General features: G+C 44.6%; 1 protein-coding gene across 1 annotated transcript in view; it reads left to right on the top strand.

Moving 5' to 3' along the window:
- CFAP53 (cilia and flagella associated protein 53) overlaps positions 1-10,357 on the top strand; it is an 18,510-nt gene extending 8,153 nt beyond the window's left edge. The window contains 5 exon segments of the mRNA XM_027656050.1: positions 2,635-2,938; positions 6,313-6,531; positions 7,597-7,813; positions 8,253-8,355; positions 9,769-10,357. Coding sequence (XP_027511851.1) covers positions 2,635-2,938; positions 6,313-6,531; positions 7,597-7,813; positions 8,253-8,355; positions 9,769-9,991 — 1,066 coding nt within the window. The 3' untranslated portion in view covers positions 9,992-10,357.
- The last annotated feature ends 668 nt before the right edge of the window (positions 10,358-11,025 follow it).

The following is an 11,025-nucleotide window of genomic DNA, read 5'->3' as shown; positions in this document are numbered from 1 at the left end:
TCCCATCCCTTGTCCCCAGTCCCTCTCCAGCTCTCCTGGAGCCCCTTCAGGCCCTGCAAGGGGCTCTCAGGTCTCCCTGGAGCCTTCTCTTCTCCAGGTGAACCCCCCCAGCTCTCCCAGCCTGGCTCCAGAGCAGAGGGGCTCCAGCCCTCGGAGCATCTCCGTGGCCTCCTCTGGACTCTCTCCAGCAGCTCCACGTCCCTGTGCTGTTGTTCCCCAGGGCTGGAGGCAGCTCTGCAGGGGGATCTCACCTGAGGGGGCAGAGGGGCAGAAACCCCCCTCCCCTGCTGCCCACGCTGTGGGATCAGCCCAGGGCATGGGGGGTTCTGGGCTGGGCCATGTCCAACCTCTCCCCCACCAACACCCCCAAGTCCTTCTCCCCAGGGCTGCTCTCCACCCAGCCTGTGTTGATACCTGGGATCACCCCCTGTTCCATCTTGTCCAGGTCCCTCTGGATGCCCCATCCCTTCCCTCCGGGGTGGGACTGCACCACACAGCTCGGTGTCATCGCCAAACTTGCTGAGGGTGCATCGACCCCACCGTCCACGTCACCGACAGAGATGTTGAACAGTGTGGGATCCAATACCAACCTCTGCTCCTTCATTATGGTACTCGCTCATCCTCCTCTTCTAAAGCTGAGCTAAGGATAGTTCCTCATCCAAGGAACAGTTTTTAGAGGATAAAAGCCCAGGTCTAGGGGAAGAGCCCAACATTTGGTTAGAGGTTGTGGCGTGTCCTAGGACTGGGGGAGAAAAGTGCAAAATGTGGCAGGTTTTTTCTTAGGGAGACCTGGTGTTGATAAAAGGGGACTTGACAGATTACTGTAGTTTCTTCTCAGTGAAGAGCAGTGAAGTGGTTGGAAATAACTCATGGATATCGAGCAAAATGGCAATTTTACTTTCACAGCATTGCTCTCCCTTTTATTGTTTGTGCATAGTGCCTTTCACCTTTCAGCACAGGCTCCATGGCATTGGGTGCTTTACAGATAGAGGATGAAGAGAGAAATGTCTGTGGCCCCAGAAAGTTACAGCTGAAATGTGAGGCAGTAAATGGTGAATGCCAACAGGGAGAAAATGTGGTGGGACCTCTGCTTCTTAGGCAATGGATTAATTCAGATTTTGTTCCACGAAAATTAAATAAATATGCTAATGTGGAGATTGGTAATAGCATGGGGTCATTGCCTGATGAAGATTTAATATTTTTACTACACAGGATTGTCACTAAATGTTGTATAGTATAATAGTATTTCACACTGTGCAGGTAACTACTGCTGCCATGCAGGGGTTCAAGATTCAGACAGTGATATCTTTAAGATGTCTGCCATGAATTCCTAAATAGCTTTGCAATAATCTGTAGAAGGTGGTTTCATTCAGCATGAAGTTGTGAGATATCTTTTTACTTCAGAGCATTCATGTGTGTCTATCACACATCCTAAGAGCTTATATACCCTTCACACTTGTGGGTCTTCACCATTGTCTGCCAGTTTCACATTCTGACTTTATCAAAATCTATATCTCGGTTGTAGAACAGAATTAAAATGCTTGCAGATTGCTCAAATTAAATAATGTTTGATAGCATGTGTTGATCTCAATAGTGCTTTGCTTGCAAAAATAAAAGCAGAATCTGCAATTAGTTCAATCTTCAACTGAAGATAAATTACCTCTTTATATGCAACTCAGTTGCAGAGGGTAATTGAAAATTGAAAACTGTATTACTTGTTGACTTTCTAGCTTCTCCAGGCTTTTATTGCAACTTGTCTGAATTATCCCACAAAACTTCACTTAAAAAATTAATAAATTTCTAGTGGTTCCTGTTCAACCATGTAACCTACATTTCCATACTCACAGTATTTTCTGAATACGAATGAGCTTTCAGGTGACTTATAAACCTATTCTAAGTCTTCATTTGAATAAAAGAGCTACCCACATGTTTGAATAAGCGTAATGTGTGTGTGTTTTATATGTAAAAAAAAAAGGATATATACACAGAAACCTCCCACAACACATGTTCCAGCTACATATATAATACACACTGCATACATGGTGTATGTATATATTGTGTATTTAGAATCATAGAATATCCCAAGCTGGAAAGGACCCACAAGGATTATCAGTCCAACTCCTGGCCCTGCCCAGGACATCCCAACAATCCCACCCTGTCCCTGAGAGTATAATCCAAACCGTCCTTGAGCTCTGGGCAGCCTTTGTGCTGTGCCCACTGCCCTGGGGAGCCTGGTCAGTGCCCAACCACCGTCTGGGGGAAGAACTTTTTCCTGAGATCCAACCTAACCCTGCCTTGACACAACTCCAGCCACTTCTTCAGGTCCTGTCACTGGTCATGGGAGTGAAGAGATCGGTGCCTGCCACTCCACTTCCACTTTTGAGGAAGTTGAGGGAGATTTTTTTTACAAATGTAAATTCTTCAGCTCCTTAATGTCAAAATCTCCATCAAGCCGGGTCCCTGTGGTTCCTTAGGCCTCACAAGCAGTCAGTGTCAGACCAGTGCAGAACTGGGTATTCTGAGTTGTAGTCCTTTGAGTAGTTATGAGCTGGGAGCTTCCATCCATCACACATCTCCAGCCTTGCTTATTGTTTTGAGACTTTTTTTTGAAAAACTTTTCGTGTTGCCTTTCAGAAACCGCTGCGACGAGTTCCGCACGCTGTGCGTGAGGAGGAACAAGAAGGAATCCAGTGACAGCCAGCTGGCCCAGCAGGCTCTGAAGGAGGAGCTGAAAAAGGAAGAGAAGATGGAGGAGCGGAGGCTGGAGGAGATCTGTGAAAAGGAACTGTTGGCTAAGGATCACCAAGAGGAGCTGGAGAAGCAGAAAGCGTCGTGGCGGATTCAGGAGATGCTGAATGTGCTCGATGCCCAGGTGGCCCAGCTCAGCGCCCGCAAAGAGGAGGAGGAGCAGCTGAAGAAAGAGGAGGCTGAATGGCTGGTAATTTCCATATCATTCTGTATTCAGGGTTGTGTATAAGGCCCTCCTAATGATAGGCTTACTAGACATTTAGACTAATCCATACCTTATTTGTATCTTCACTGATTCCATTAGTATCTGAGCCTGTCCTATTATGCTAAGCCTCTTTTCCAGAGCTGTGTCAAAGGCATTCCTGTTTACAGAGGGAAATACATCTTTTCAAACCTGGCATTGTAAAGGATTTTGGCCTTCAAAGCCTCTCAGAGTCGTTGTGGGAAATGGAAACATTTTTAAGCTTTTGCCAGACGTCTTTGCAGTTTTCTGATTTCCAGTTTCCTGCAGGATGGCTGGAGAATCTTGTTTCCCAGCTGGTATGTGTAACAGCAGATCTCAGACTATGATACGTATGTTTAATCATCATGGTAAGTGCAGTGGAAGGAAGCAGCACAGAGGGGAAGGTGAGCCAGAAGCTGAAGGTGACAGCAGGGCAGGCAAGTAGTCTGTCCTCCTGTGCAGGAATCCCACAGCACCTGAAGGAGCGGAACAGAGCAGGTCTGCTGACAGTAACTGGAGTCATCCAGCAGTTCAAACTGCTTGGCAGGTCTGTAGTGATGGAGTCCAAGAGGAAGCCAGCAAGTCAAGTCAGCGGGTGTGGATGAGGATTGACCTCAGGCAGAGGGGCACCTGCAGCACAGCTCACGTAGGCACCAAAGGCAAGAGACTGAGCCCAGCTGCAGCTCCTCAGCCCTTTCTCACATGCCCCCTCCCAGTGCTGATCCTGGTCTGGTCGGGGCTGGCCAAGGGCACAGGCACCCAGGGCCTTGCAGGGAGGCTGCAGAGCCTGTTGGTGCACTCAGGACCCAGTTACACACACAAGGAGAAACATTTATGTGAAAAACCCCAACTGCTTATGCTCCAGCTGGCTGAATTTCAGAATCCATTTCCTTTTTTTATTTATTTTATTGTTTTTAAAAATTAGCAAGCAACACCTAAGCTCTCTCACCTATTAGACCTGGCCACTGTTGGGTTTCACAATCATGGGAGTCATTTGGCTACTTCGGCCCAGCTGTTTGGCCACTACTGTCTCTTTAGCTCATAGCTCCCTGTAAGTTTAGCTTTAGTGGCTTTAGTGGGGCTTGATAGTTCAGTATTCTGTGTTGACTTTGAGTTATGGGAGACTGTTTAGCTCAGACTCAGTCTTCATTTTGCAGCTGTTTACATGTAGAGATTGAATGTTAACTCAGGATACTTTTGTTAGACACTGGAAGCTGATGTTGGCAATACATATATATTTCACTGTTTTTTTAAAAATGGAGACAGTAATGAATCTAAAGCTCTGACAATCCCATCTGTGAAATGGTAGAGGCCTTATTCTAAGCTGGACTGTTTGGCTTATTTAAAAACATGCAGAATAGAGCTATTTCCCTGTAACAACTTCTAAGGCACTGCCAAACCTCCCAGGCAAAGAACGCTGCTACTTAACTGGCCTTTTCAGAAAAATGCTATTAGAATAGAAGACTCTGTAGCCTCCCCTGAAGACAGCTGCCCTGGGCTCTGTCAAGGAGATACATTTCTGGTGAAGTGGTTTATTTTCTGGGGAAAAAAAAAGCTTTCTTCAAAGGAGAGCTTCTGTATGGAAAATGGGATGTAATCCTCTCTCAGCAGAAGAGGGATGTGGCAGATGGCCTCATTACAAGTTCCTTAGTGCAGAGCTGGTAGCCCCTAGTGATCAGGGGTTTCATCTGGGTGAAGGACACACTGTGAGCAGCTAAGTGTCTCTGTGTATAAAGGTTTCTCCTGGTTTTTTGCAATGAAAATAGATTATTTAGTGAAGCAAAACTCGCAGCTTCACCATGATAGACCATATGCGTACATCAGGATATCTCAGAGAGGATGAGAAAACAGAGACAGCCATTTTCCCCTTAGCTACATTACCTACATTAGCTACCTTCCTCCTTCTCTGTCCTTCCTCTCCCTTAAAGAATTGTGATTTCTTGAGAAAGTGGTGAAATTCACGTTATCCTGTCTGTAGTTTCCTGAGTTTCTGCCATAGCACTTTGGTCCTGGCTTGCAGGTGGGTGCTTGGTAACCATTTCTGTGTATATTTGCAATGTTATGTTACCCCAGTGTGTAAACTTTCATGGATCCCATCCTTGGCTGCTCTCATACAACTTCACTGACATCAGAATTCAGCCCAAGACATGTGCCAACTTGCACAGCAGACTGCTGACTGTTTCCACTTGCTTTCCACCTTTACTGTTCAAAGCTTTTTGGATTACTTATTCTGTTGCTCAAATTATATGTATTGAGTTTCAAAGCTGTTTTACCAGCTTCTGAAAGTGAATTTGACAGTTTGGGCAGATACAGAGTCAGCTTAGGCTCTGAAATGCTGCAAGAATCCGTGGGTGCTTTATGTCCAGCATAAAAAGGGATGTTCCTTAGGGAGTGCAGCTTCTGCTTCCTTATGGGGAAAATTAGCCACGCTGTTTGTGACAAGCCTGCTGATGCATTTTAGAAGACTTATTCACATTACAAAAGAGACATTTAATTTAAAGACAGGTTAACAAAAAACTGTGTGCCTTCAAGATAGCTGAAACATGATTTCTGAGAGCTGTAAATAAGGTAATGATGCTTCAATACTGTTTTATAACTATGTTTAAGTGCAGTTGTGCTTGTAGACTTATTCAAATGCAAGAAGTCCAGAAAACATGCTTATAAATTACTTAATGGTGCTACTCTGGAATTTCGTTGGGGGCTAAATAACCTTGAATATACACGTACCTGTTTGATCTTGATTAGTCATTTGCTATTTTTCATTGTTTCTTCCTTATGAACTCAGTTTTACTGTACGTTTTTCTGTTCTTTTCAACATAAACTTGAATGATTTCAAGCCATGGAAATCCACTAACTGCCCATCAGAACATAAGGATCCAATTACTGGCTTGGTGCAACCTTATGTCCAGTAGAGATGCAGCCAGTGCAGACACAGGACGGACAACATGCACAGAAACAGGAGGGACACACGGCCCTGTTATTTGTTAGTGCTTGTGGCTGTATGTGAGGACTTGGATGTAGATCACACGTGCTGCAATGGTATTGATTTCCCTAAAGAGGTGACTCTGTCTGTCTGCCTGCCTGAAACGTTTGGAAAACATCAGGCACACAGGTGTTTTTGTGTTGAAGCACATGTGATAATTACAGAGAAAAATCCTAAGTTCTGATGAATGATATCTTAAAATATTCATGTTCTAACACCTAGTGGATGACACTAGTTCTGTATTGTCAGCACAAGAAGGGCTTTGCTCTTCAATGCTTCGGTGAAACTAACTCTATAGCCATCACTTAGTCTGAAGTTTTGCAGTGATTTTACAAGCTGGCTATTTCTGCCCTTGTAGGAAGAAGAGAAGAACCTGGTCAGGCAAGAGAAAGAAGAGCTTGAGAGGCAGAAACGACACAAACAGAAGGAATGCAGAGAGACGTTGCTCAAAGCAGCAAAGGACAGGAGGGATCGTCTGAATGAAGAAAAAGAAAGCCAACTTGCCGAGGAGAAGATGATCTTGGAGCAAGATTTTCAGGACCCCCAGAGGGACGCTGAGGAGAAAACGAAAAAGAAAGTAAGGGTTTTCATTGTGAAGCTGTGGGGCAATACCTCATCTGGACTAGTTCTGAAGCCCTGTGAACTGCACAGAGTAACTGAGAAGAGACACAAGCCCTTTTCCCTGGACGAGCTGATTCTTTTGTTGCACAGCCTGTTGCCTCTCCTCCTGCCAGTGCTCTGCAGCTCTGCAGAAGCCCATTATCTGTTAAAACCACACCAAGCACTTTAAAGCATGCTTTGCAATCAGCAAGGCTACCAGGTTGGACAAAAGAAGCAGGGCTCCCAGGAAATCCTGGAATTTTGTCCCTCCATGCTGATTTCATTGTGTATAAATGACCTGAGGCTTTGCATCCTTATGCTGCATGGACGTAATGGAGGTTGGAAGAATATTTTTTGTTTCATGGACCTGATTTAGTAAATGTTTTTAACTGCAGAAGAAAGTAAATATTTAACTTATTCTAATTAATTAATACTAAGAGACTGTTTTAAACATTTTATATCTATATCTATATACACAAACCCTCATGTTAGATTTCTCAGAGGTGCCACGAAATGAAGGATGCATCTGTCACTTCTTAAATTTTAAACAAATAGATTGTCCAACTTCAGGGTGCAAATGGGTCTCAACTTAACTTTAAGACAGAGCAGGGACTTGCATCCATTGCTCTGCTCAAGGTGCTTGGAAACTTATGTTGGTTAGCCATGTTGTATAAACTCAGTGTTAGACCTTGGTGCAGAATTAGAGGAGGTGATATTTATTATTTTTATTGGATCCCACGGCTTCTAATGCAGGTGATGGTGAAGTAGCCCGGTCAGCTGTGGAAAATCTGTCCAATGTCTTCTGTTGTAGGCAGCAGAGCTGCTATGGGGGAAGGGATCACTCTGTATTTGTTCTGCTCATATGCTGTTGTCTGGCCAGGAAAAAGATTCTGACCAGCTCTTTCCCATGGTGGGCTTTGGAATGGAGCTCTAGGCTCCCAGCTCCAACACTGGCTGTTGGAGAACCTCCACTTCTCTTCAGGCTTTGAAGGGCATTTTTGAACTAATTTACTCAGATCTGCAAATATCTGTGTGTTTGCAGCAAGAGCTGCTTAAGGACCAACTTACTTACCTGGCACACCTGGCTGAACAGCTGGAGAAGGACAAAGAGCAAGAAGAAATAGATGAGAAGCTTTTCAAGGAAGAGAATGATCAGGTTTGGGCCGAGAGGGTTGAGAAAATGAAACTAGAGAGGGAAGCTCGATTTCAGCTGCTGAGAGATGTCGTGAATACAAGACAAGAGCAGATGAAGGAGAAGTGTAAGTGGTAACACAGGTTGCTGCCTGTGCCCCAAACCTGAACATGTCTGTCCAGCACCTGGCCCAGCGTGCATGGGCTGTATGATTGAGTGGACAACAGCGTGACCGTCCCCAAACCTGCCTCCCAAACTTCACTCCCACTGGCATTCTTTACGCTGATTTCCCACTGTTGTCACCAGAGCAAAGCCTGGTAAAGTAAGGATTGCATGAGCGAGCAGTCATTATTATTAATTATATTATTATGAAGTTCTGAATGTGAAAACTTTCAGATGAAACACAAATAAGCTGAGAATACACTTGCTGTTGTTTGTGCGCCTCTTTGGAAGCAACAAAACTCAGGCTTGCTCTTTAGGCTACTTGGCCTGAATGCTGTCTCACTGTCCCTTCAAGCTTAGCAGAGCTGTTATCTTCTAAAAGTATTTTGGGTTTTGTTTTTCAGTGCAGAAAAAGGCAGAGAAGCAATTAGAAGTTGCTGAAGAGAGGAAGTTATTAGCTGAAACGTTCAGAGAATACAAACGTTTGGAAGAACTAAAACGTGCAAGGTATTTTTCTTCTATGCCATGGGTTCCTTTCGTTGCAGATCACTCTTTTAAACTTCTGAGTAAGCTAATTCTTGTTTTTTGGTAACTCTAAGAGCACTGGGTGGGCTTTCTTCTGTTCAGAGGGGCTCTCCCACCATGCAGCTTATCAGCTCCAAACTGCTTCGTAATATTGCAGTTGGTATTAAAACACTAATTCTGATCTCAGCATGCAAATATACTTGTTTTGGTCTTTTTGGATCGTCATGTGACTTACATCAATTATGCTTATTAAATACATCCCCTCATACTCTGAGCTGTTGTTACAAGTACCAGAGGTTTGGGGAGGAGGGTTAATGCAAGGTTTGTTTGTTCCTTACCCAAGAGAACTAGTGTGTTCAGGCTTATTGCTAAACTCCACCCACACACATCCCTAAAACAATCATATATAATCAGCCACCAAAATACCAGACTAGGGCATGTAATCCAGCTGCACGGGGCTCTCCGTGCCTTACAGTTCCTCTGGATGAGGGCATCCTTACACGCAGTAGCTGAAATATTCCTCTGGGTGTCATGCAAAGCCTTGGGCAAAGGGCCTTATCTCACTTAATTCCTCTTTTGTACTCCTGCTTCTTTGTCTGTGGGACTGTAACTGAGCAGCTCCTTCCCAAGCTTCTGTTGTGCTCTCTGATGGCTTTGTTGGGAGCAATCTCCTGGCTGTGGCAGAAATGTCACCCTTCTGAAGGAAAACACGCTGGGCTCCAGCTGGGATATGCTCCACTTGGCCAAGATGGCATTCAGCAGTGTCAGGAAGGGTTTGTGCCTCAACTCTTGTTGAGTTCCTGCACAAGTCCTGACTAGACTGTTGGCATTGTGTCTGTGTGACTCCTGCTCCAGAAGGCCTGATCGTGTAAGACTTCCGCTGCTTCTCCAGAGGTAGTGAAAGCAATACATGAGTCGTGAGGAGGGATTGGAGGAGTGATTCCTTGTGACAGCCATTTCCAGGAACATCAGTGCAGCAGGAGCCCAGCCCCGCCGGCCCCGCGGGCAGGGACTTGTTCTCCTCAGCAGAGGAGTGGGGAGGGGGGTCAGGCTGCTCAGCACTGAGCCCGAGCCAGGAGAGGACTGAGACCCAACACTGGTTGCAAGGAGTTGTCCTTGCTCTTGTGCTCGTCAAGCACCAGTTTTTCAGTCTGCTTTATGAGATACAACAGAACGCAATTAAGTATCCAAAGAACGTAAGGTCAGCACGTGGCATTCGGTTAATAGTGGTAGTTATTCTTAACAGCTAAAACGAGTTTTGAATGGTTCTTTAGGCTAAACTCGAAGGCTAACAGATACAACAACGACAATAACAATAATAATAACAATACTAGTAATAACGTTTATTCTTTTTACCCACACTTCTTAAACGATCTGTCCATCTGGCATTTTCAGAAAAGTACAGAAAGCCAACGAGTACCGGGATCAGCTCACGAGTCAGATTTCCTACCGACAGCATCTCCGTGAGGAGGAGGAAAAGGAGAGGAAACGGGAATACGAGGCAGGTCTGGAAGAACAGAGGGAGTATGAAGAAAGGGTGCAGTTCATTCTGTCAGCGCCCCGGGACTCCATTCTAAAAACCCACCCTATGAGAAAAGCCCTGATGTCTGACTCATAGGAGGCATCACTCACTGTGACATTTTAGCTCACTCAGTTGCCTTTAAAAACATTTTCCAAGAGTGTTTATACCTGACTAGAGTTAGCAGAAGTCTCTCCACTGTAATACTCAAAACATTTAATTGGAATTTATAAGAAATGCAGTTATTTTAAAGTTTATTTCTCCCCTGTGGATATTTTTTGAGAAAACGACCGATGCAATTCGAAGCGTTTGATGTTTTAATTCAAGAATACTGTATGTTCTCTGCAGTGTAATAGTGTATTATTATGACACTTAAGACACACAGGCATTCTTTAAAATCTGCACAAAGAAAATTTGTGGAAGACTTTCAGCAAACTTTTATTAAAATGCCTTTCAAACTGAAAATGTTTGCAGAATCTTTTTTTTTTTTTTATATCTAGATAAAATGTACTTGGTGACTCAGTTTTAGTTGTTAAATATAAAACTATGAATCTCTTTTACTGTGGGATGGACAGTAAAGAGCTGATATTCTTTTCCATAAACTCTGATGGCTGTTGAATGATCTGTGGAATACCAGAGCCCAAAGCTAGTCTGTGAGTCCTCTGCTTGTGCAGAATTAATTGTGCAGGGCTGAAGTTATTATTTTCTTGTTATTTTCTATCACTTTCGTGGCAAGTCTGCCTCTTTGGGTTCCTTGGATTGTCACCAGCACCATAGTCTGAACACATGGAATGGGGGGCCAGAGCACCAACATCATTTTAGGATGGAGCAACAAAAGAAATGGCTGGATGTCAGCAGGGGAGGGTTGGGAGGGTTTTGGCAGTGGAGAGCAGGGACACCTCCTCTCTGCCTTCTCAGCTGCCCTTGTCAAAGGCCAGATTGCCCTGTGTGCAGAGGAGCAGGGGGTGACACGAGGAGGATGGGTGGGAGCAATCCATCTTCTCCCCATGCCATTGCCCTGAACCACCTCCTTCCTGTGTATTCAATTAGTTTTCCCTCAGTCCTTTGCAGAGGAGGGAGGTGAAGAATCCATTTAAAACCTCGTATCCTTTCTTGCTCATAGACTTTGTGGC

The sequence above is a fragment of the Corapipo altera genome, unplaced genomic scaffold (assembly GCF_003945725.1).
Source record: "Corapipo altera isolate COAL_440 unplaced genomic scaffold, ASM394572v1 61553, whole genome shotgun sequence".
Classification (NCBI taxonomy): Eukaryota; Metazoa; Chordata; class Aves; order Passeriformes; family Pipridae; genus Corapipo; species Corapipo altera.
Note: the sequence above shows the minus strand (reverse complement) of the source record. Positions and strands in the feature narration are given on the sequence as shown.